The sequence below is a fragment of the Hemitrygon akajei genome, chromosome 6 (genome assembly GCF_048418815.1).
Source record: "Hemitrygon akajei chromosome 6, sHemAka1.3, whole genome shotgun sequence".
In the NCBI taxonomy this organism is placed as follows: Eukaryota; Metazoa; Chordata; class Chondrichthyes; order Myliobatiformes; family Dasyatidae; genus Hemitrygon; species Hemitrygon akajei.
Window position 1 is genome coordinate 11,465,919 of NC_133129.1, and position 26,882 is coordinate 11,492,800.

The 26,882-nt window shown below is 40.9% G+C and overlaps 1 protein-coding gene across 6 annotated transcripts in view; it reads left to right on the forward strand.

Annotated features, from left to right (window-relative positions):
• Positions 1-26,882, forward strand: part of nek1 (NIMA-related kinase 1) — a 169,979-nt gene that overhangs the window by 107,049 nt on the left and 36,048 nt on the right. For 5 of the 6 annotated variants that reach the window (XM_073047866.1, XM_073047871.1, XM_073047870.1 and 2 more), the window contains 7 exons: positions 410-475; positions 11,678-11,924; positions 13,695-13,856; positions 14,054-14,299; positions 20,771-20,885; positions 23,950-24,050; positions 25,630-25,847. In XM_073047866.1, coding sequence (XP_072903967.1) covers positions 410-475; positions 11,678-11,924; positions 13,695-13,856; positions 14,054-14,299; positions 20,771-20,885; positions 23,950-24,050; positions 25,630-25,847 — 1,155 coding nt within the window. The remainder of the gene's footprint in view (positions 1-409; positions 476-11,677; positions 11,925-13,694; positions 13,857-14,053; positions 14,300-20,770; positions 20,886-23,949; positions 24,051-25,629; positions 25,848-26,882) is intronic. The other variant, XM_073047868.1, reaches the window with a different exon arrangement.

Genomic DNA, 26,882 nt, shown 5'->3' on the forward strand with positions numbered 1-26,882 from the left:
TCCAGTACTTTGACCAAGCAACCAATACATGTGTAAATGATAGGGCTCTCAGAATTTAATACCTTGGGAGTTGAGAAGGGCAAACTTAATTCTGTGCTTGTCAGTGTTTATAAAGATGTTCAAGCACATTAAGAAATTGAGCAGGAACTTTATCAGATTCTTGTCATAAATGCACAACAGCTGTGGCAATATCTGAAAATGGAAAAGACTTCTTATTAGGACCACTATCTCAATGAAGACTTCCACCAGTTTTACACAATTGTCTTTCCCTTTCCCCAGTTGGGTTTTTGCAAAGAAAATGATGGATATGTAACAAAAATTATGCCTTTCCTTTAATGCCTAAAATTAACAAAGTACTGTAAGTAGAATTCATGAGAATAATTCCATTGCTTTTACTTTCTGGTGTCAGGAAAAAGAAACAACAGCTAAGGAAATCTCAGAAGAAGTTAAGAGGTCTAGTTCTACCACTATTCAGGTGAGAGTTCTAATTTCCAAATGCAATGCAAAGGTTTTATTTGAAGTAAGAGTTGTATCATTAATCATTCTAATTTACTTGTGGGCTTGTACTTTTATGTTGGGTTATACTTTCTTGGGACAAAAATGTGTTTATTGTTGGTTCTTCACATTTTAGTGACTCCTTTTATAGAATATTCCAGCGCAATACAGGCTGTTTGGCTCGTGATGTTACACTGATCTTTTAAACTACTCCAATCTAACCCTTGCCTCACCCATAACCCTCCATATTTCTATCATTCATGTACCCATCTAAGAGATTCTTAAATATCTCTAATATATTTGCCTCTACCCGTGGTGGGGCATTTCACACACCTCCCACTTTCTGTGTATGTTAAAGAAAATCTACCTCTGATATAACTCCCACCACCCATACTTTCCTCCAAACACCCTAAAATCATGGCCTGTTGTATCAGCCATTTCCTCTCCGGGGGGTGGGGTGAGGGGGGGATGTCGATGTTGCTGGCTGTCCATTATATCTATGCCTCTTATCATATGCCTCTGTCAAGTCATCTCTCATCCTCCTTCACTCCAGAGAAAAGTCCTATATTGCTCAACCTATTCTTAAAAGACATGCTCTCTAGTCCAGGCAGTGTCCTGGTAAATCTCCTCTGCAACCTCTCTAAAGTTTACACATCCTTCTTATAATGAGGTGACATTGTTGGGTTAGCTTATGAAGTGGTGCAAAATTGAAGAAAAGAGAATTGAAACTTCCTGGAAAAGGTTCTCAAAGAGCCAACTTAATAGTTGTGTTCAATGCTTTATGATTCAAAGATTTTCTCAAAGGTAAATAAGAGGCTTCAGAGAAAACCCAAGTTGTGGGCTTAAATGCAAATGTAGATTTAGGAGGATGAGTACTGGATTTTTGCTTTAAATTTATTCTGTCATAGACTGGCTTACTACATTTAACAGCGTACTGTCAACAACAGGAGAACTGCTGGAATTCATTATTGGAAAAATGGAAAATAGAATTGGGAAAAGTCATCATGGACTTAATGTTAGTCAAATGTTTATAGATCCAAGTTGATCAATTATTCCTCATTATAGCACTTTCATCTCAGCAATCGACTTATTAAACATTCTCTTAATTGCCTGCAATGCAGGAATGCAGGTGTATAAACAATGCAACCAAAACTGCACATTGTCCTCCAGGTGACTTCACTGCTTTTCAACTCAATCCTACTGTTTTTCAACTCAATTCAACGCAATAAAGGCCAAAGTTCACCACTGCACTAATTACTTGCTGTTCCTGCATGCTAACCCTATGTTTCAAGTACAAGGATATAGAAGTACCTTACCAGCAGAACTCTGCAGTCTTCCTTAGCTTAAACCTGTTCTTCCTATCAAAGGTTGAAAAACTACACTATGTTTAGTTTCCATCCATTTACCTACTCAACTTCCAACACATTTTTGCTTGACTCTTGATGTTCCCCACAACTGGCTTTTCTGCTTATCTGTGTATTATCAGTAAATTTAGTGACAAGATACATGGGCTCTTCATTTATTTTAATAATGTAAATATAAATAGTTGAGGCCCTTGCACTGATCTCAGTAGTGCACACCTTAATGCAAGTAGTTCCATTTTGTCAAGCTTAAAATTGGCCATTTTGTTTCCTTTTTTTAAATTTCAGGCAGTCCTCACTTCCTGCTCCTATATTATGCCTAACTCCTCCAACTCTCATCTTGTTTGGTATCCATTTATATGCCACCTTACTTAATGTCTTTTGGAAATCTAACCTTTGTCAAATTATTGTTTTATCCTCTAAGAATGCTATTAAACTTATTGAGCCTTTCATAAGACAATGGTAATTTTGTTCAATTTCAGCATTTTGCCAGTGCCTGGATGTACACAGCACATCATGCACCATGAGAAGTCCCTTCTCATTTAGCTGCCCTATCTGTTACCTCTTCTGAACAAGCAGACAAAATAGTGCTTGAGTTGTGAAGCTAAATATTAATAAACTTTAGTAGTACTGTAAGACTACTTGTGTCGAGAATGATGTTCTTCTAAGGGATTGTATGTTGGTGGGTCCTCAGGTGGCCATAGAGGCTGATCCAGGATCCACACGTTCTGGTGCATTGTGGGAAAGAGTAAGTGGTGGCTGTGGTTAGTGATTTTGTCTTTTTGGTTGTTCAGTCTCTCCTTTCACAGCTGCTGCTTGTTCTCTGTGATGCAGTAGAAATCACTCGTGTAGCACAGCTCTCTCTTGAACATAGTACTTCCAGGTATACCTATTAGACTTTGTCCAACAAATTGTTACTGTAGATACAAAGTTATCGGGTCAAGTAGCATCTGCCAGGGAGGGGAAGAGATGTATATAAGACCTTAAGATATAGGAGCAGAATTTGGCCTTTTGGCCAGTTGAGTTTGCTCTGTCATTTCATCATGGCTGATCTAATTTTCCTCTCAGCAGCAATCTCCTGCCTTCTCCCCGTATCCTTTCGTGCCCTGTCCAATCAAGAATCTATCAATCTCTGCCTTAAATATAAAGACTTGGCCTCCACAGCTGCCTGGGTCAAAGAATTCCACAGATACATCACTGTCTGGTTAAAGAAACTCCTCTTTATCTCTGTTATAAACGGACACCCCTCTATTCTGAAGCTGTGTCCTCAGCTCTTAGACTCTCCCAACATAGGAACCATCCTCTCCATGTCCACTCTATCAAGGCCTTTCACCATTCGATAGGTTTCAATGAGGTCACCCCTCATTCTTCTGAATTCTAGTGAATACAGGCCCAGAGCTATCAGATGCTCTTCACATGTCAAGCCATTCAATCCTGGAATCATTTTTGTGAACCTCCTTTCAACCCTCTCCAGTTTTGGCACATCCTTTCTGAGATAAGAGACCCAAGCCTCCTCACAATACTCCAAGTGAGGCCTCACCAGTGCTTTACAAAGTTTCACCATTACATCCTTGCTTTTATATTCTTGTCCTTTTGAAATGAATGCTAACATTGCATTTGCCTTCCTCACCATAGACTCAACCTGCAAATTGACCTTTAGGGAATCCTGCACAAGGATTCCCAAGATCCTTTGCATCTCCGTTTTTGTATTTTCTCGCCATTTAGAAAATAGTCAATCCTTTTCATTTCTTCTACCAAAGTGCATAACCATAAACTTCCTGACACTGTATTGCATCTGCCATTTCTTTGCCCATTCTCTTAATCTAAGCCCTTCTGTAGCCTCTCTATTTCTCAAAACTACCTTCCCCCCCCCCCCACCTGTCTTCATATCATCTGCCAACTTTGCAACAAAGCAATCAACTCCAGCATTCAAATCATTGACATATAACACAAAAAGAATTGGGCCCAACACAGACCCCTGTGGAACACTACTGGTCACCAGCAGCCAGTCAGAAAAGGCTCCCTTTATTCCCACTCTTTGCCTCCTGCCAATCAGCCACTACTTTATCCATGTTAGAATCTTTCCTGTAGTACCATTGGCTCGTAGCTTGTTAAGCAGCCTCATGTGGCACCTTGTTAAAAGCCTTCTGGAAATACAAGTATGCAACATCAACCAATTCTCCTTTGTCTCTCCTGCTTGTTACTTCAAAGAATTCCACCCAATTTGTCAGGCAAGATTTGCACTTGACTACAGCTTATTTTATCATGAGCCTTCAAGTACCCTGAGACCTCATCCTTAACAATTGACTCCAACATCTTCCGAACTAAGATGCATCTTCCGGATGCAAAACTGGGTTGAGAAGTGGCAGGTGGAGTTCAACCCAGATAAGTGTGAAGTGGTTCATTTTGGTAGGTCAAATATGATGGCAGAATATAGTATTAATGGTAAGACTCTTGGCAGTGTGGAGGATCAGAGGGATCATGGGGTCCGAATCCATAGGACACTCAAAGCTGCTGCACGGGTTGATTCTGTGGTTAAGAAGGCATACGGTGCATTGGCCTTTATTAATCATGGAAGTGAATTTAGGAACTGAGAGGTAATGTTGCAGCTATATAGGATCCTGGTCAGATGGAGTACTTGGAGTACTGTGCTCAGTTCTGGTCGCCTCACTACAGGAAGGATGTGGAAGCCATAGAAAAGGTGCAGGGGAGATTTACAAGGATGTTGCCTGGATTGGGGAGCATCCCTTATGAGAATAGGTTGAGTGAACTCGGCCTTTTCTCCTCGGAACAACGGAGGATGAGAGGTGACCTGATAGAGGAGTACAAGATGATGAGAGGCATTGATCGTGTGGATAGTCAGATGCTTTTACCCAGGGCTGAAATGGTTGCCACAAGAGGACACAGGTTTAAGGAGCTGGGGAGCAGGTACAGAGGAGATATCGGGGTAAGTTTTTTACTCAGACAATGGTGAGTGCGTGGAATGGGCTGCCAGTGACGGTGGTGGAGGCGGATACAATAGGGTCTTTTAAGAGACTTTTGGATAGGTACATGGAGCTTAGAAGAATAAAGGGCTATAGGTAAGCCTAGTAATTTCTAAGGTAGGATCGTGTTTGTCTCAACTTTGTGGGCCAAAGGGCCTGTATTGTGCTGAAGGTTTTCTATGTTTCTATTACTGAGGTCAGACTAATTGGCCTATAAGTTCCTTTCTTCTCACTCTCTCCCTTCTTGAAGAACGTAGAGACATTTGCAATTTTCCATTCTTCCGGAACCATTCCAGAGTCTAGTGATTCGTGAAAGATCTTTACAAATGCCTTCACAATCTCTTCAGCCACCTCTTACAAAACTCTGGGGTGTGCACCATCTGGTCCAGGTGATTTATCTACCTTCAGATTCCCAAGAACCATCTTTGTAGTTATGGTAACTTGGCACATTTCATGCCACCTTGAACTTCTACCATACCGCTAGTCTCTTCCACAGTGAAAACTGATGCAAAATTCCAATGGCCCAGTCAGCGGCAGGAGCAAGCCACAGTGATGAGATTTATCGCAGGTCGGCGACACTTGTTTAAAAGTACAGAAGGGACAAGCAGAGCATCATCGTTGGGAGTAGGCCAGTGTTGAAAGTAGGAGTGTCAAGCTTTGGCTCAAAGGAGGCTTGGGCTCGAAAGAGGCGCTGGTTCTGGGTAAGGGTCCCATCTTACCATACCTAGTGTAGTAAATGGCTGTTCTGAGTTCTTCATACCAGATGTCGGAGTCCTGGGAGAGCCAGGGTCTCCCAGGGATCTACATCTGTGTGAATTGCATCCAGCTGTCACTCCTTGAAGACCATGTAAGGGATCTGGAGCAGCAGCTGGATGACCTTCGCCTTGTATGGGAGAATGAAGAGATAATCAGAGTTACAGGGGATTAGTCATCCCTAAGTTGCTGGAGGCAAGTAGCTGGGTGACTGTTAGGAGAAATGAAAATGTGAACAGGCACTTGGTGCAGACCACCCCTGTGGCCATTCCCCTCAATAATAACTGTACCGTTTTGGATAATGCCCTGGAGACTGGGTTACTGACACTGAGCATGGGTCCATGGTGCAGAAGGGAAAGAGGGAGAAGAGGAGAGCGATAGTATTAAGGGACTCAATAGTCAGGAGAACAGACAAGGAGATTCTATGGATGTGAACAGGACACCTGAATGGTATGTTGCCTCCCAGGTACCAGGGTCAGGGATGTCTTGGGTCGTGTCCACAACATTTTGGAGAGGGAGGGAGAGCAACCAGAAGTCTTGGTACATATTGGTACCAATGACATAGGAAGAAAAAGCAAAAAGGTCCTGAAAAAATAATTTAGATACTAGGTAGAAAACAGAAGCAGGACCTTGCAGGTGGTAATTTCTGAATGCTGCCTATGCCACTGCCAGTGAGGGTAGAAACAGGATGATTTTGCACATTTACGCGTGGCTAAGAAGCTGGTATGGGGGCCAAGTTAAGAGCCCATGGTATTACAGGAATGTTACTGGCATGGTTGGAGCATTGGCTGATTGGTAGGAGGCAGTGAGTGGGAATAAAAGGATCCTTTTCCGGTTGGCTGCCAGTGACCAGTGGTTATTGCACAGGGGTCGGTGTTGGGACCACTTCCTTTTATGCTGTATACCAATGATTTAGATGATGGAATTGATGGCTTTGTTGCCAAGTTTGCAGATGATATGAAGATTGGTGGAGGGACAGGTAGTATTGAGTAAACAGGTAGGCTGCAGAAAGACTTGGACAGATTAGGAGAATGGGCAAGAGAGTGCTAGATGAAATATGATGTTGGAAAATGCACATTCACACACTTAGGTAGAAGAAATAAATATGCGGACTATTTTCTAAATGGAGAGAAAATCCAAAAATCTGAGATGCAAAGGGACTTGGGAGTTCTTGTGCAGAACACCCTAAAGGTTAACTTGCAGGTTGAGTCTGTGGTGAGGAAGGCAAATGCCATGTTAGCATTAATTTCAAGGGGTCTAGAAGATGAGCAAGAATGTGATGCTGAGGCTTTATAAGGCACTGGTGAGGCCTCACCTTGAGTACTGTGAACAGGTTTGGGCTCCTCATCTTAGAAGAGATGTGCTGGCATTGGTGAGCGTTCAGAAGAGGTTCACAAGGATAATTCCAAGAATGAAATGGTTATCATACGAGGAATGTTTGATGGCTCTGGGTCTGTACTCAATGAAATTTAGGATGGGGGGGGGGGGTGGAATCTCATTGAAACCTTTGGAATGTTGAAATACCTAAACAGAGTAGATGTGGAATTGATGTTTCCCATGGTGGGGGAGTCTACGAGGGCACAGTCTCGGAATAGAGAGACATCCATTTGAAACAGAGATGCAGAGAAATTTCTTTAGTAGAGGGTGATGAATTTGTGGAATTTATTACCACATGCAGTTGTGGAGGCCAGGTTTTTGGGTGTATTTAAGGTAGAGTTTGTTAGGACACCGTATTAAAGGTTACAGAGAGGGGGCTGAGCAGGGAGAGAAGGGGATCAGCCATGATTGAATGGCAGAGCAGACTCGACGGGCCAAATGGCTTAATTCGACCTTTATGTCTTATGGTCTTGTGGTTATGGTCTTAAAACATTCACTCTGTCCACTATTTCGTTGTCCCCCATTACTAACTTTCCAGCATAGTTTTCCAGTGTCCAAAGGTCAAGTCAAGTCACTTTTTATTGTCATTTTGACCATAACTGCTGGTACAGTACACAGTAAAATTGAGACAACGTTTTTCAGGACCATGGTGCTACATGAAATAGTACAAAAACTACACTGAACTACGTGAAAACAACACAAAAAAACTACACTAGACTACAGACCTACCCAGGACTGCATAAAGTGCACAAAACAGTGCAGGCATTACAATAAATAATAAACAACACAATAGGCACAGTAGAGGGCAGTAAGTTGGTGTCAGTCCAGGCTCTGGGTATTGAGGAGTCTGATAGCTTGGGGGAAGAAACTGTTGCATAGTCTGGTCGTGAGAGCCCGAATGCTTCGGTGCCTTTTCCCAGATGGCAGGAGGGAGAAGAGTTTGTATGAAGGGTGCGTGGGGTCCTTCATAATGCTGTTTGCCTTGCGGATGCAGCGTGTAGTGTAAATGTCCGTAATGGTGGGAAGAGGAACCCCGATGATCTTCTCAGCTGACCTTACTATCCGCTGCAGGGTCTTGCGATCTGAGATGGTGCAATTTCCGTACCAGGCAGTGATGCAGCTGCTCAGGAAGTTCTCAGTACAACCCCTGTAGAATGTGATGAAGATGGGGGGTGGGAGATGGACTTTCCTCAGCCTTCGCAGAAAGTAGAGACGCTGCTGGGCTTTCTTTGCTATGGAGCTGGTGTTGAGGGACCAGGTGAGTTTCTGCGCCAGGTGAACACAAGAAATTTAGTGCTCTTAACGATCTCTACCGAGGAGCCGTCGATGTTCAGCAGGGAGTGGTCGCTCCGTGCCCTCCTGAAGTCAACAATCATCTCTTTTGTTTTGTTTACATTAAGATACAGGTTATTGGCTCTGCACGAGTCTGTTAGCTGCTGCACCTCCTCTCTATAAGCTGACTCGTCGTTCTTGCTGATGAGACCCACCACAGTCGTGTCATCGGCGAACTTGATGATGTGGTTCGAGCTGTGTGTTGCAGCACAGTCGTGAGTCAGCAGAGTGAACAGCAGTGGACTGAGAACACAGCCCTGGGGGGCCCCCATGCTCAGTGTGATGGTATTGGAGATGCTGCCTCCAATCCAGACTGACTGAGGTCTCCCAGTCAGGAAATCTAGGATCCAGTTGCAGAGGGAGGTGTTCAGGCCCAATAGGCTCAGCTTTCCAATCAGTTTCTGAGGGATGATTGTGTTGAATGCTGAACTGAAGTCTATGAACAGCATTCGAACATACATGTCTTTTTTGTCCAGGTGGGTTAGGGCCAGGTGGAGGGTAATGGCAATGGCATCGTCTATTGAGCGGTTGGGACGGTACGCAAGCTGCAGGGGGTCAGTGAGGGGGAGCAGCAGGGTCTTGATGTGCCTCAAGACGAGCCTTTCGAAACAGTTCATGATGATGGTTGTGAGTGCAACAGGATGGTAGACATTGAGGAAGGACACTGAAGACTTCTTCGGCACGGGGACGATGGTGACGGCCTTGAAGCATGTTAGAATGGTGGCGCTGCTCAGGGAGATGTTGAAGATGTCAGTGAGAACATCTGCTAGCTGGTTTGCACATCCTCTAAGCAGAAACATTGTCTGGTCCAGCAGCCTTCCGCGGGTTGACCCTGCACAGGGTTCTTTTCACATTGGCCACGGTGAGACACAGCACATGGTCATTTGGAGGAGGGGTGGACTTCCTCACTGCCACGTTATTTTCTGCCTCAAATCGAGTGTAGAAGTTGTTCAGCGCATCTGGGAGGGAGGCATTGCCTGCACATTTAGGTGATGATGTCCTGAATGCCCTTCCACGTGTGCTACGTGTCGCCGCTGTCCTGAAAGTGGCTGTAGATTCGCTGGGCGAGAGGTGCACTCTCACCTCTCTTACACTTTATTTATCTGAAGAAACTTTTGATATCCTCTTTAATATTGGCTAACTTACTTTTGTATTCTATCTTTAGCTTAATGACATTTTCAGTTGCCTTCTGTTATTTTTTAAAAGCTTCCCAAACCTCTAACTTCCCACTGATATATGCCCTCTCTTTGGCTATTAATTTGGCATTGACTTCTCTTGTTAGATAGACATGGTTGTGTCATCTTTCCTTTAGCAGACTTCTTTTTGGGATGATTGTATCCTGTGCCTTCCAATTGTTTCCAGAAATTCCAGCATCCCTGCCAGTGTTCTTTTCCAGCCAATTCTGGCCAACTCCTGCCTCATGGCTCTGCAATTTTCTTTATTCCACTGTAATACCGATATCTCGTCTGATACACTGGTGCATCACTGAGGGAATAGTACACTCCCTGAAGAGTTGCTTTTCTGATGAAATGTCAAACCAAAACCTCTATATTGAAGATCCCATAAAGGGAAAAGGAGTTGCTCCTTTCTATTCTGTAGTTAATAAAAATCTGAACATTATTGCCTTAACTTTCTCAAAGAGCTTTAAATGGTTAGCTCCATTTCTGACATTATAAGTGTATACTCCTTATGACTTCATTGACTGCAGGGCCAAGGTCATGAAAGGTGCTACGCATGTAAAAACATTACTTGTCATTTGTGTTAGGAATTTCTGCATGAGGTCCACCCCCCCATATTATAATAATCTGGACAAAAATTTACAAGCATTTGTGATTTAAGTCTACAGCATTTTACAAGCATTCCTGTCCATTAAACTGACAATTCCACTCTTTTGTACTTGAATGACCTAAAGTTCACCTGTTCCCATGTTAATAGCAGGATCTGCAGTTACCAGCTGTCAACTGAAGCCACTGATCTGGTTCTGTTTCTCCTGCTGTTGCAACAGTTAAGAATTATAAATTGAGCTTCCTTCAGTATTTGAGAGCCATAATCAACTGAAGCCACACACTTGTGTCCTGTTTTGCTGCAGCTATTAGTTGGAGATAGGAGCAGCAACAATGAATTGCAGTTGCAACCCTGCTGCCACAGAAATCAAAAGTTGAAACATGGATCTTATCAGTTGAAACAAACCTATCTGCCACCATGGAGCATATTTGATGGGCCAAATGGCATAATTCTGCTCCTATATCTTGTGGCATAAGGACATGCAAAAAGGTACTGGAAGAAGACCAGCAATATCATGAAGGATCTCACCTACTCGGTAGCCCTGCTACTACCAAAAAGAGTTTCTCTTACCAAGATTCAGTTTTAACTGTCAGTCACTATATATACAGCCACAGCAAAACAGTTAATTGTACGTTGTGTTTTATAGGATTACTTTTATATTTATGTGTGATCTTTATGCTGCATCAGATTCAGAGTAATAATCATTTACACCGAAGAATGAAAATAAACTGTCTTCAATTTTTGAGCATCCCACTCCCCTTTCCGATGCTGGAAGTAGAATTCCACCATATTTGATTGATTACGCATTCATGAGAGATTTACATTCATGCTATAGCACGTAATTTTCAGCTTATCTTCAGTTCGGAGAAGCCAATGCTGTCTGCTCTATTAGTGTATTTTTCTCAGCCACGCTGAGAACTCTCAGGCTCTAAACCACATGTGTGATGACTATTGATCACTATCATCTGGCTTACTCTTAACTTAATCAGTTAACCTTTATTTTCTTTATAACCATATAACGATTACAGCACGGAAACAGACCATCTCGGCCCTTTTAGTCCGTGCCAAACACTTACTCTCAGCTTTCTGTACATTGTTCTCAAATGAAGACACCTTGTGACATTTTCTTTTATTCTATATTTCTGAATATCTGATTTCTTCAATTATGGTTCAATTATTTTGGGTTCCACACCACCAGGTTCACATCAGTTATTACCTCGCAACCATCAGGCTCCTGAACCAGAGTGGATAACATCACCCATCACATCACTGAACTGATTCTACAGCTATGGATTCACTTTCAAGGACTCTACAACTCATGTCCTCAAAATATTTATTATTTTGTTATTATTTTGTTTTTCTTTTTTTGTATTTGCACAATTTGTTGTCTTGCACATTGATTGCTTGTTCTCTTTGTTAGTATTATTGTGATGCTTGAAAGAAAATTAACCTCAGTATTATCTAGTATGTGGAGACATTTTTACTTTAATAATGAGTTTACTTTGAACTTTGAACATTGAGATTGCAATCTGGTTGGGTAGAATTTATCAAAAATCACAAGTTGTTCATACACTGTCCTTTTGTTTTCAGAAGGAAAAGCAAGAGATTTTGCGGCGGTTAAATCAGAACATTAAAGTTCAGGAATGCCATGACACGAATGCAGTGTTGCAAGACGAAAGTGTTGTGACTTCTAACAGAAATGGCACACAGTCTCAAGAGCAGCTGGAGGATGGCTCCCACTTTTCAGGGGAAAGGAAAAAATGGGAAGCAGAGCCTCCACCTGTGATTCCTCTTGCTCAACTTACGCTTGAAGAAACCTCGGCGATAAAGGATGACAGTAAGGAATAGCTTGACTCTTTACAATAGAAAACAGTTGTGAAGAAGAATTTGATTTTTGTCAACAATGTGGTTGATGGGGAATGGGGAAGTACCACAGGCTGCCTTGTTCAATAAAACCAGGTCACACAAGCTTCATTCAATCTTGACCCAAACATGATGGTATGTAGAACCTGGTTATTTCTTAATCAGCTCCCTATGACACTGAGAGCCATTGGCAACAAACGGTCTGCTGGAGGGACTCATTGGTTTGAGTAGCATATGAGGCAGGAAAGGAGCTGTCGATGTTTCGGGAAGTTAGATAAACATATGAGGGAACAAGAAACATACAAAAGTTATCATTGGATTGGATGAGGAAAAGCAGCTGAATGAGATGCAAATACAGTAGGACTATCAGCTAGTTTCAAATACTTAAAATTTGGTTTCCCTTAAATCTGTTTCCTCCCAAATATGGTAGGTTTCAGTTGTCAAAGCACTAGGTTCTCATTTCCCACTGATCTGTTATGTGCAGATCCATACGCTTGCAACATCAACTCCACACCCCATTTTAAGTTATTTTTGAACATGTATATTTCTGTTGAGGAACCAGTGGTGGTATATATGGCCTGATCAGTTTTCAAAACACTTGTGCTTAGTAGCACACTGCTGTGTACTACTCTGATGAAGAGCTGTCTTTGATTACACTGAACCTTGTGATTTCAAAATGTTTTATGTGTAAATGTCAGTATATTTATTGGATATCCTTTTCAATATTTAAATGTTGTTCTAATGCTATTAAAACAATATATTTGTTTATTGAGGAATTATACATTATTGGTCCTTGGTGATGTGCTTGTAGCAAGATCACTTCTTTATAGACAACAAAGATTTGGTGACAGTGTGATCTGCCAAGGTTGTTTCTTTCTTTACTGATGGCATGTTAGCACACTGCCCATTGACCTGCACCAACACCACAGCCCTCCATACCCCTCCCATTCATGTACTTATCCAAATTTCTCTTAAATGTTGAAATGGAACCTGCAATCACCACTTCCACTGGCAGCTTGTTCCACACTCTCACTACCCTTTGAATGAAGAAGCTCCCCCCTCATGGTCCCTTAAACATTTCACCTTTCACCCTTAACCCATGACCTCTAGTTCTAGTTTCATACAACCTCAGTGGAAAAAGCCTGCTTGCATTTACCCTACTATACCCCTATTTTGTTTACCTCTGTCAAATCTCCCCTCATTCTAATATGCTCCAGGGAATAAAGTCCTAATCTATTCAATCCTTACCTATAACTCAGACCCTCAAGTCCTGGCAATACCTTTTATAAATTTTCTCTGCACATTTTCAATCTTTTTAACAACTTCCCTCTAGGTAGGTGACCGAAACTGCACACAATATGTCTGATTAGTGATAAGTTGTACTGCTGTGATTAAGTTTTTGGTCCATGTGGTTTTTGTTCTATTTATGAATCAGTGACTTTCTTTCAACTACCTGGTTTCAGATAGAATAATGAAAGGAGTTATTTTGTACTTGCAGATATGTGAATTTAGCATTTACACCTCATTGCTTTTGGTGGTCAGCAAGATCAGAGGAGTCCTTGGAAGCAAGGACTGACATTTGAGTGTGGAAATGATTACTAGTCACTAAGGATTATAATAGGGAGGTGGGTGTTAGGTTCAGAAGTCTGATATAAGGAGACCTTGAAGTGCGAATTGATTCTTGTCTCTGTTTCTGAACATTTGTCTCATCAATTAGTGTTTTTTTTTTGTTCACTTTTATCAGCATGTCAAACATCTGGAGAAGTTATTAAATTGTTAATTAAAGATGAACCTCGCAAAGTATGGGAGAAAGAACCTTCTGACACAGTTTTGAAAGTGTTAGGGGAAGCAGATTTGCAAATTCAGACGGGGATGCTATTAGATACTGCGACTGTTGAAATTAACGGTAAGTAACTGAAAAATTAAGAAATATTGTTTTGAATGTTATAGGTGTATGTTATCCCAGTTTTGCAGAATAAACTTTTTGGTATTTATTTAAGCTTATTGTATGACTAGTGAGGCTTTTGCCGGTTCCTTAATCTTGGACAGTGGTGTCAATTCTGAATGAAAACCCAAGGTATTTACCCTCCTCTTTCAAAACAGCAAAAGCCCCTTTGGCTGAAGTTGACCCGGCACTCACGATGGTAATCAATGCAGAAGACGGCATGGTTGATCAAAAAGCAGTTAATGAACCTGTTCGAACTTCTGTGGCTAATGCTGGACAGATATCCATAGCAGGAGACACAATGGAAACCAAAATTGTAGACCTTTCAAGAAAGGAGAATGCACAGTCAAGGGAAGTATCTATTCCAACATCAAAAACATCAGTATTTGAAGACAAGATAGGAGGTAATTTTTTTCTTGATGCCATTAGTTCTTTGTGAGATTATCAAAGATTCTATCACTGCAAGCAATAGTTGATAAAAATAAGATGAAGAAAGGTTTGAGTTTGTAGAAAATGGACTTTGGCCTGAATCTTTTGGGTTGAATAGTCTACATTTGTGCTGCAAATATTTTATAATGGCATTGCAAACAGAATAGAATCAGGATTACTCTCATCCCTCCTCTCTTGTCCATATATACTCCAATCTATTGTTAGCCTTCCTTTTTCCAAGGAGACTTACTTAAACTTATCAATTTCAACCTGAAAGTTGAAAGCACTCAGGCCTGAAATTATTCTCATTAATCTTTTCTGAACCTTTTCTTGGGCATCCATGTCCTTCAGAGGGTGGCAACTGGAATTGGTTGCAATGCTCCAGTTGTGCCAAGTTTAACAAGGCCAAAGAACTAAATGTAATTTTAGCAGCGTTCAGATCTCTTAATTTGGATCCCTGTTTTATTCATAGTATTTGGCAATGTAAAGTAGAACACTGCTGGAGAAACTCAGTGGGTCAGATAGCATCAGTCAAGGCAAATAGACATTTCAGGTTGAGATCACAACAAATTTCATAACATACGTCAGTGATAATCAACCGGATTCTGACCTTTTATCTGGGCTCCTAAATCCCTCCATTTCCTTCAACAAATGCTCCCTGATCCACTGAGTTCCCCTAGCAATTTGAGATTTTTTTCTCTCTCCAGACTTCAGCATCTGATCAAATTGCTTTTTGTTTAGTTAATTGTAATAGATGATGTGCATTTTTTCAGCTAGAATTGGTGAGCAATGTAAGTTTACCCATTGATTATTTTGAATGTGATAGTTTGTGTTCTGGTAAAGAACTAAATGGTCTTTAGTTACACCCCCCACCCCCAAGATATCCTGGGGTGCTGTATAATCAGATGTACTCTTTGAAATGGTATTTATAATGGATTGTGGGAAATCAGTTTGCAGTTAGCAAGCTCCCACAGACAATGACCACATGAGTAAATAATCTGGTTTGGTGTTCTTCACTGAGGGATAAACATTGGCCAGGATACCATGGAAGCTTCCCAGTTCTTTTTTCTTTAATTTCATGCGATAAGAACTTTAAAATATGTCTGTGGGGTAAACAGAATGGTACTTGGTTGGCTTTATTTGTCACAGGTTTATCAGAACAAACAAACAAACAAACAGTGAAATGAGTCATTTTGTGTCATCAGTCCAAATATGTGCTGGAGGCAGCCTGCAAGTGTTGCCATCGTCTGATGCAAACATAACATGACTACAATTTGCTAACCCTAACATGTGCACCTTTGGAATGTGGGAAGAAACCAATGTGATTATGTGGAGGACTTGCAAGCTCCTTACATGCTTACTGGGCTGGAAGGGCTCGTTATGATGCTGTATCTCTAAATAAAATAAGGGCCTGTTCCACTCTCTAATTGATTATGAATGAGTTGAAATGTTGCTTGTGACAAAATGTATCTTGGATTTCAGATCAGTGGACGTTGATGTTACATGACGCCACAATAGTGCAGCAGTTAGCATGGCACTATTATAGCATAGGGTGTTCGGAGTTCAATTCCAGTGCCATCTGAAAGGAGTTTGTATTTTCTCCTGCTGATCACATAGGTTTCCTCCAGGTGCTCTGGTTTCCTCCCACAGTCCAAAGATGTACTAGTTAGTAGGTTAATTGGTCATTGTAAATTGTCCTGTAAATAGATGTGTTGCTGGGCAGTGTGGCTTGTTGGGCCAGAGGGAATGTTTCCATGTTCTATCTCAAGATTAAAAAAAAACATGGGAGTTCTGTAAAAATACCCTTCAGCAATAGTTAGAATTTTCATTCGGTCCATTAGTTTCAACTTTGTTGCATTAGTGAACCTTCATACAACAGGAATGACCCATTTCTGCACTGTTAATTCTATAAATTACACAGGCAAAGGTCATTTTAAAAATGAACCAGAGCTTGTTGGTGCCCATTACCGAGCCCACAAAAAATATCTCACACTGGAGAAGAAGGAAGATCTGAAATTTAGAAGGTGCATCTGTTCAACATTAGCTCATTTTGGAAGCTGTTTTTGCTGCGGTGTCATTTTAAAGCTGGAAAAGTAACTGAAACCACTTTTTCCTCTGAAACATTTTTGCTCTTGCTCATGGGAGAGAATGGATTTTAAAATATTAAGTATATCATTTCTTAATGGCTAGTTTCCACCAAAATGCAAAGGCTTAATGGTCTTTCCCTTTTCCTTTTTTTAATGTGGAACACCTGCACATTGCATAGCTTCGTGTTTAGGAAACACACCAGCTGAGGTGTCAAAACTAAAACTAACATTTTACAAGGGCGGAATGCCTTTCCATTTCAGTCTTGCAAGTGCTTCTATTTACTCCATTTGAGTATAGGCACATTGGATGTATCTGATCATGTTCATTGACCCTCAGTTTAATTAATCTCATCACATTATAGAACACGGAGCAGTACAGCACAGAAATATGCCCTTCTGCCCACAATATCTTGCTGAGCTAATTAAACACCTAACTAAACTAGTCCCTACTGCCTGCTCATCCAAATCCCTCCATTCTTTACATATCCATGTACGAGCTTTTTAAACCCCTCTATTCTATTTGCCTATAACCCCGGCGGTGCATTCTGTGTATCCATCAGTTTGTTTACCAAAAAAATTAGCACATTTATCGCTCTTGAAATTGCACCCCTCCCACATCCACCTTAATGCATGCCCTCTGATATTTGATATTTTTACAATGGGTAAAGAGACTAGCTGTCTGCTTTAGCCACGCCTCTCATAATCTTAGAAACTTCTATCAGAAGCATCTGCTCCTCCAGAGAAAACAACCTAAGTTTATCCAACCTCCTTATAGCACCTGCCTTCTAATACAGGCAGCATCTTGGTGAATCTCTTCTGTACCCTTTCCTAAGACTCCACATCCTTCCTTTAATGGGGAGACCTGAATTAATTGCAGTACTCCAGAAGTGGCCTAACCAGAGTTTAATGATTATATTTAGGGCTGTTTGAGAAGTCTCAGTAGTGTTCACGTATTGTTACTTTTTTGCATCTTAATAATCAAATTTGTAAGAATATGAGAGGTATTTGGAACATTTTTTTCTTACAATGCTTCTTTGTGATCAAGGTTGAGATGGAATTCCTATTGATGAATGTGGTGTGGTAGTGATGGTTGTAGTTAATTAATATTACCAACCCCTTAGTAGCAAAATGAGACAATGTTGGACGTACTCAGAAGGTAAAGAAGAGAAGCGTAGTTAACTTTGTAGGTCAAGTATTCTTGATCATAAGATCAAAAAGGAAAACAGTGCATGTTTGAAGTTGTAGACTGGGGGATGGTTGGAGAGAAATAAACAAGTTAAGTCATCACTAATGGCCAAATATTCTGCTCTTGCTCTTAATTCATGCATTTGTATAAGAAGTAGGAGCAAGATTTGTCCCCATAACCTTTGACCCTGCTGTGCCACTAAATACGATCAAGTTTGCTTTCATTGTGATATGGTCCATTTTCCAGATTGTTCCTTTTATCTCCTCAAATTATCTATCAATCTATCTAACTCTGCTCTGAATATATTCAGCTTTCACAAAATTGTGAAGATTCACAACCTTATGAGAAAAGAAATCCTTCCTCATAGATGCCTTAAATGGATGCTGTATGCTGAAATTCTTTCCTCAGTTCTAGATTCCTTCAGAGCATAACCTCTCCAAAATCTCCTTTATCATCTTCTTGGCATCTTAGATGAATCAATAAGATCACTTATTCCAATAAATAACAACCCCCGCCCCCAACCTGTTCAGCTTTGCACATTCACTTTGGCAGAAAATAGTCGTATGGTGGTGTATAGTTTTGTTTCTTCAATATGTTAACAGGAATTTTAACATTACATATAAGAAAGAGGATGTGCTACCCCCCACCCCACCCATCTAATACTGCAGCCTATGTGGAGCCATCCACTTCGGTGAACGGCCAGCAGCTCCAGGCAGTTGATAAGTTCAGGTATCTTGGCAGCATCCCCTCGAGCTGATACCATTGACAACTAGGTCAGCTGTAGGATCGCCAGGACTAGTGCCAGTTTTGGGATACTATGCGACATTGTCTGGGGACAAAGGGGAGTTACTCTGAAGACCAAGCTGACAGTCTACCATGTTGTCATCCTACTCACCCTCTATGCGTGCGAAATGTGGACGGTGTACATGAGACATGCATGTAGGCTGAACTACTTCCACTTGCTATGCCTACGGAAGATCATGAAAGTCAATTGACAAGACAGAATTTCTGATGTGGAAGTGCTGTCTGCTGCAAACATGCCACCATCTGCACATTGCTGATGAAACATCAAGTCAGATGAGCAGGCCATGTCATCGGGATGTCAGATGATTGCATTCCCAAGCAGTTCTTCAGAGAGCTTTCTACAGGGAAGTGCTCTGGTGATGGTCAGCGAAAACTGTTCAAGGGCACACTCTGCCTTGACCAATCACATTTGGAACATGCAGCCTTGCACCGCTCATCTTGGCACAGCCTTCTCAATAAAGAGTCACCAAAACTGGAAAAAATTGCAACACTGAAGCAAAAAGGAAACGACACAGCGGAAAGAACGAGCAGCAAGGCACCTCAACTACAGGACCTCCACACACTTGTCCCACGTGTGGGAGGTACGGTCGGCCCTCCTTCTCCGCGGGGGATTGGTTCTGGGACCCCTCACCGATACCAAAATTCGCAGATGCTCAAGTCCCTTATGCAACCTGTCTTAATCTGGTGGATCTTAGGACCCAGCGGAACCCCAGACCTTATTTAACCTGTCTCAGTGCGGTGGACATTATGACCCGGTGCCAGAGCTCTGAATGCGCAGTGTTTCTGTTCACGAAAATAATCACAATCACAATTGAAAATAAAGTGGAAATAATAAAGTGATCGGAAAGAGGTGAAACGCCATCGGTCATTGGAAAAGCGTTAGGCAACGTCAGTCAATGATCGGAACAATTTTAAAGGATAAAGTGAGAAAGTCTCTGCCCCAATGAAAGCTACGATTATTACTAAGCAACGCAGTGGTTTAATTATTGGGTTTTGGGGTTTTCGGTTTTTGATCCTCACATCAACCCGGCATGGTGGAGAGTGCACTCGGGAGCGATCTGTCCGGAGTCCCGAGAACTTCCGTTCCCAAGCCCAGTGCTGAAACATACGTTCTTAAGTGTTTTATATGCATAGAAAGGTAAAATATATACTATATACTAAGACAAACGTTTGACTAACTGACGTTAAATACCGGATGTACCTGTTCCAACTTAGTAAGAGAACTTTCAATTTTTTTTTGATCCCGATGCACGGTAATCCACGCACATCCTCCCGTATACTTTAAATCATCTGTACATTACTTATAATACCTAATACAATGTAAATGCTATGTAAAATTGTTGTTATACTGCATTGTTTAGGGAATAATGACAAGAACAAAGTCTGTACATGCTTGAACAACAAGTGCTGGAGAGCACTTCCGGGTTTTCGCGATCCGCGGTTGGTTGAATTCACGCATGCGGAATCCGCGGATAAGGAGGGCCGACTGTACTTCCTAACCTAAATTGGATTCATCAGTCACCTCCGGACACACAAATAATAAACACACCCACCCAAGGATATCATTGGTCCTCATCTCTTGTGATGGATGTGCGCACACGCACTCACCGTGCTTTGATTAGGTTGTCCATAATGAAATTCTAACATGTCCATTTTACTAAAATTCCACTTAAGTTCTGGTTCCCTCCATGTCTTTGTCTTTAAATATACTCAGTTCCTGAGCCCTGCAGCCTTTTGAGGCAGTAGATTCCAAAACTTAATATCTGTCTGTACATCTCAGTTGTAAACTGTTGATCACATCCTGAAACTGTGTCCCATTTGTTCTAGGTTCTGTAGCTTTAGGATCTGGTTCCTTTTCCTGCAAGTCCTTTTCAGAAAATTGTAATTTTCAGTGAGCACATCTCATTCTAAAAAGCTCATCAGTATTGGCCAACCTTAGCAGTCTCATCAGGACAACTCACCTCCCTCATCCCAGCAACCAGTCTATTGAACCTATGTTACACTGATTACAGAATGAGTAAGTCCTTTTTTAAGAACAGAAAATAAAATTACAGGAAATTTTACCCAACTGCTTTACCTAAATTTATTTCATGTTAAATAAAACCAGAATGTACGAAAAATGCAAGCAGGTTAACTGCAGAGAAACGGCTAGTGTTCCCAGGTCAATGTTCTTTTATTCATGGATGTATGAAAAGTTCTCAAGGCTTACACATTCACTTTATATATTTAGGATATTTCAGTCTCAAAGTAGTTTTTTTTAAAATTGGAGGAAGCAATGGGTTAAGCACACACAAGCTTTTGTGGGACGATGAATGACACCATTCATATTTCTGAAGTTATGTTAAAGTAACTTTCTGAATTCCCTTCAGAACCAGAGGACTTGGAAACAGAGGCTCTTGAAGAAGGAGACCAGATGAACAGAGATGATATCCCAGTGGCCCCGGTTACTGTAGATGCATGGGAAAAAGAAAGTGATGAAGAAAGGTGAATGGAATGCACAGCTTTCCTTCATAGTTTATTCAAAGTCTCCAAGCAACTGCATTGCCAATTAGTCATTGTATTTTATGCAAGATGGTGCACACTCTAAACTTTCTGTTTATTCTTTATAATGTTTTCTTTCGTTCTTATATTCAACTATTCAATTTCTTTCACTCCAAAATGCTATCAACCCATGTTAAACTTGCAAAGTGCAGTGTCGTTATTTCTTTTTGTAATTTATTTTTTATTGAAGTTCATCATCAAACAAACATTTCCATAAGATTTATTTCAGACATTGTACATATATTATATAATCATATATATCACAAACCTCCACAAAGTATTTATCTGAGGTATACACTTATAGAAAACAGTGGAAAGAAAAAACAAGCAAAAGGAAAAAACTATGTATAAGTAGGGAGTGATCTTTTTTACAACATATTCATTGATTTGTGAGAATAAAATCAGGCCTACGAGGCATTATGTAGTTAAACCATTTTTCCCAGTATGAATCAAATTGTTCCAGCTGATGATTAACAGATGCTGTTATCTTCTCCATTTTGTAAATGTCCATTGTAATTTCCATCTATGCATTTAAAGCTGGGCTCTCCTGTGTGCATGGCTAAGAGATGGATAACTAAAGTTCATCAACCATTGGAGAAGAAGGCACCATAAATTCTGCTGCAGTGAAACTGTACTGAATGAGTTGAGATAAATCTCAAAGATAAAGCTAATAATTTTCTTTGCTTAAATTTGACCACATGCTAGAAATCTCTTTGCCAACTAAAAGCAAAGTTGCTAGCAGCAAATGAATGTTTTAGATAAAAGGGATACAGTTGCCAAACCTCAATTGTAGTATGATATACACAAACATGAGAGATTCTGCAGATGCTGGATATCTTAAAATCTTAGCATGTTGGAAATTGTGAGCCACACACACAAAGCTACTGTTATGATGAGGCCAAACTCAGCCTGGAGAAGAAATCTTCAAATTCTGTGTGGGTGGCCTCCAACCTGATGACTTGCATACCAGTTTCTCCAACTTCTGATGATTTTTCCCCATCCTTTGTTCTCACTTTTTGCCATTCCTCATTCTGGGTACCATCTCACTGCTTCTCTTCTCCTCACCTGTCCATCAACTTCTTTTGGTTACCTTCCTCCTCTTCTCCTTAGCCCACTGCCCCTTCCTTTTAGATTCCTTCTTCAGTCCTTTATTACTTCCACCTCCCAACTTCTTAGTTAATTTCCCCCTCCCCTGCTTACCCACCTTCCCTCTCAGATAGTCTCACTTATCACCTGCCAGCATGTTCAACTTCTTATTGTAGCTTCTTCCCCTTTTTCAATCCTGATGAACATTGTCAACTCAAAACATTGACTGTTTAGTCTCTGCCCTAGATGCTGACTGACTTGCTGAGTTCCTCCAGCATTTCTGTATTATAATATGACTGTATCAGAGGAAATGTTTCCATGCAGAATTGATTCGTGCATGGATAGATGACCATAGAGTATATCCTGAGATTGTAATGGCTAGTACTAGTGAGTGGGGGCAGGGGGGAATGTGAAAGAGGTGTCACTACCGCACAGAAACTGGTCCTTCAACCCATCTAGTTTGTGCCAAATTGTTATTCTGCCTAGTCCCATCAACCCTCACCTGGACCATAGTCCTCCATCCTTCTACTTTATCCAAATTTCACTTAAATTTTGAAATGAAGCTTGCGTGCACCTCTTCAGCTGGGAGCCCATTCCACACTCACACCAGCTTCTGAGTGATCTTCCCTTCAGCTACAATCTCCATTAATAGTCTCACCCAGCCTCAAAAAGAAAAAGCCTGCTTGTATTTACCTATTTTACCTATTTATACCCATCAAAATGTTGTATAACCCTCATAATGTGCAAGTCTTTTTTTTACACAATAATGGGGGCTTGGAATGTATTGTCAGAGCTGGAGATAGAGACAGATAACACATGAGCATCTAAAGACTTTTAAATAGGCATGTCAATGTGCTAAGAAGGGTGGGATATGGTAAATGTCCAGTGAAGAGGGACTAGGTTTAATTAGTTTGGCATAACATCATGGGCTGAAGACCCTGTCCTGTGCAGTATTGTTCTCATGTTCTAGAAGTTCCTGCCTGAAAGCATCAACTTGTTTTAGTCCAGTTTCTTTCTCTTGAAGATGAAATGAATTTAGATAGATAGATAGATACTTTATTCATCCCCATGGGGAAATTCAACTTTTTTCCAATGTCCCATACACTTGTTGTAGCAAAACTAATTACATACAATACTTAACTCAGTAAAAAATATGATATGCATCTAAATCACTATCTCAAAAAGCATTAATAATAGCTTTTAAAAAGTTCTTAAGTCCTGGCGGTAGAATTGTAAAGCCTAATGGCATTGGGGAGTATTGACCTCTTCATCCTGTCTGAGGAGCATTGCATCGATAGTAACCTGTCGCTGAAACTGCTTCTCTGTCTCTGGATGGTGCTATGTAGAGGATGTTCAGAGTTATCCATAATTGACCGTAGCCTACTCAGCGCCCTTCGCTCAGCTACCGATGTTAAACTCTCCAGTACTTTGCCCACAACAGAGCCCGCCTTCCTTACCAGCTTATTAAGACATGAGGCGTCCCTCTTCTTAATGCTTCCTCCCCAACACGCCACCACAAAGAAGAGGGCGCTCTCCACAACTGACCTATAGAACATCTTCAGCATCTCACTACAGACATTGAATGACGCCAACCTTCTTAGGAAGTACAGTCGACTCTGTGCCTTCCTGCACAAGGCATCTGTGTTGGCAGTCCAGTCTAGCTTCTCGTCTAACTGTACTCCCAGATACTTGTAGGTCTTAACCTGCTCCACTAATGATCATTAATGATCACTGGCTCCATATGAGGCCTAGATCTCCTAAAGTCCACCACCATCTCCATTTGAGATGCAACATTTATTTATTAATTGGTCATTTTGCAATAGAGGGCAGAATTTAAGGGATTTGGCTTGCACTTGTGTCAGTGTTAACCATCTATCATTATATACTCCACCTTGTGTAACTCTACTTTCTCCCCTCACAGACCACTAGATGGTGCTGTTGCACAAGCCGAAAGGACGCAGCAGCACGACATAGTCACTGAGGAAAAGCTGATTGAATCAACAGATGCCAAAGTGAATGCTGGTCAGTTTGAGTTGCTGTTTTCTTCACACTCTGCAACTTTTTTTGTTCCACTTTACTTGAATCTCTTACCAGTTTCAGAAACTTTGCTATTCTGATACATTTTGTTCTTTTGTTAGGTATCCAAGACATGGGGCAAAAAATTTGCAAAATAATTAGGTTCCATTCTAATGTAAGACCTTAAGACATTGGAGCAGAATTAGGCTATTCAGCCCATTGAGTCTGGTCTGCCATTTGTTGATGGCTGATTTAATATGGGCTGAGTTTATTCACCTCGGTAAAAGTCAAGGGAGAACCTGATTGATGTGTCCAAGGTTATGAGTTCAATGGTGGATAGAGACTATAAGACCCTAAGACATAGGAGCAGAGTTAGGACATTCAGACCATCAAATCTGCTCCACTATCAGGGCTGATTTATGATCCCTCTCAATCCCATTTTCCTGTTTTCTCCTCATAAAGTTTGACACTCTGACTAATCAAGACCCTATCAAACTCTGCTTTACTCAATGACTTGGCCTCCACAGCCAACTGGGGCAATTAGTTCTATTAATTCACCACCCCCGGCTAAAGTAATTTCGCCTCATCTCCATTCTATTCTGAGGCTGTGACTTCTGCTCCTAGATTCATCAACTATAGGAAACATCCTCTCCACGTCCATTCATCTGGGCCTTTCGATATTCAATAGGTTTCGCTGAGATCCACCTTATTCCTCTCAGAGTAGAAACGTTCCCAGGAGCTGAGGTGTCTGTAACTGGAGGGCACATGATTAAGGGAAGGGATTTAAAGAGGCTTTAGGTAAAAGAAAATTTACCTCTAGGGTGATTGAAATCAAGAATGCACTGCTTGAGCATGGGTGGAGGCAGGGACTCACACTTCAGAAATGTTCAAGTGAACGTCAGGCAGTAGGTACAAAAGTTTCAGTACAGGCAATACCACGGTAAAGGTAGCTTTTAATCTGCTATTACATGAAGATTTTGAATGGGCCTGTTGGGCAATAAAGATGAGCTCTCAATCTCTACCCTGTTAAACACCCTTTCATTTTACCTGTCTGCTGCACTGTTCAGTAAATGTAACACTGTGTTCTGCATTCTGTTATGCTTTATTTTCATATTGTTGTGATGTATGTACCATGATTTGTCTGGATAGCACGAGAACAAAGTTTTGCACTGTATCTCAGAACATGTGATAACAATAAACGGATTACACTTGAAATGTAATGAGATCAGGTGGTAGAAAATGGGATTGGTTAGATCGTTACTTAATGGCTAGAATCGACACGGTACAACGAAAGGCCTTTTTCAATGCTGTATGATTCCATAATGTAATTATTTTTACCTTTTTTTTGAATTATTTAACCTTGTCAGCTCAGTAACTTGTACAAATATTTTCCTTTGGAATCTCATTCTGTGATTCCTTCTTGATTGATTACTAAACAGAGACTCAACCAACTTTAAATCTTGTAAGTTTTAAAAGAGATTTCCATAACCAGTTTTTAGTTTTTTTAATTTAAAGTTTATTTCTATTAATACAACTGGGCATATTGTCATCTTGTGTATTCAGATCTACCTTTTTTGTCAAACAGAGGGATGTGCTGTTGAGGCTCCACCGAGTGAACCATTTTTCCAGAAGTTACCACCTTTACAGGACAGAGCTGCAGCCATGTTGTCGAGAGAATCTTCCCAGGAAGAAACAGCAGGATCTAAATCATTGTCCTGGTCTTTATCTCCAGCAAATTCCAAAGGCAAACAGTCTCTGTTGATTGGGTTATCAACTGGATTGTTTGATGCATACAATCCAAAGGTATAGAAATCCTATGCTGTTGTGCATAAAGGAATTGATGGTAGCTGTCAGGGAACAATGGGCTCAGTGTATGCCAATTGGAACATACAGCATTTTTCAATAAAGAGCAGAGACCACTACTGACCAGACATTTTATGATCCATAGTGGATGCATGAAGAGGCAGTGCAGTATCCAGTTCCTTGTATCATTTTATCAGAGGAGCTAAATAAACCAGATATAAACCTTGTTGACTGTAGATGCTTTCTGAATATCATACTTCCATTCTTTGTACAGCTTTTGGCAACCTGAGTACAGTGATTAGTTGACAGGTTAATAGTTTGCTCAGTGGGATGTTGGTGAGAAGATTATCTAATTGGGGAAAGCACTGAGTTGTTTCTGATTAGATTTGTCTGCATTTGCTCATCTCGTCATTTATTCTAGAAGTGTTTGTTGATGCTAATCCTGTTAAATGGTTTAGATATAGAGCAGCCTTGTGGACTGAGTTCAGGAACAAAGCTGTTCCGAATTGGAAATGGGGAACAGTCTGAAAAGGATTTCAAATGATAAGGGAAATGCAATTAAAAGTAATTTTGCTTACTGTAAAGACTGGCTAATCTGCACGTTAGTTCCTATCAGTTGTGGATTCAGATGCCTCTACTTAGACTGTAGTTTCATTGAAGTGAATGGTAAATTTATCCATTTCATCGTCCGTTGTATCTCAGCCACGTATGTGACCTATTCCTCTTTGTGGTGCATTGTGTAGCTAATGTTCTCAGCAGTCTAAGTGGGTGAGTATTTTTAAAAGTAGCGCTCACACTTGGACCTGTTCGGTTCAGTGGCTATGGGATTGCAGTGTATCACAAAGTCATCAGGGAGACGCAGTTGGTAGATATAAAGTAGTCTTTCATGAGGCATCCTCTGAAGGAAGAGGCCTGTTCAACCCAAGATTGCATGACATTTTGTATGCTAAAGGACAATTTTATATTTACGATGTATCTACAATTCTTCCTTTGAATTACATATAATCTTAACACTTCCTCTTTCCCACCCACACT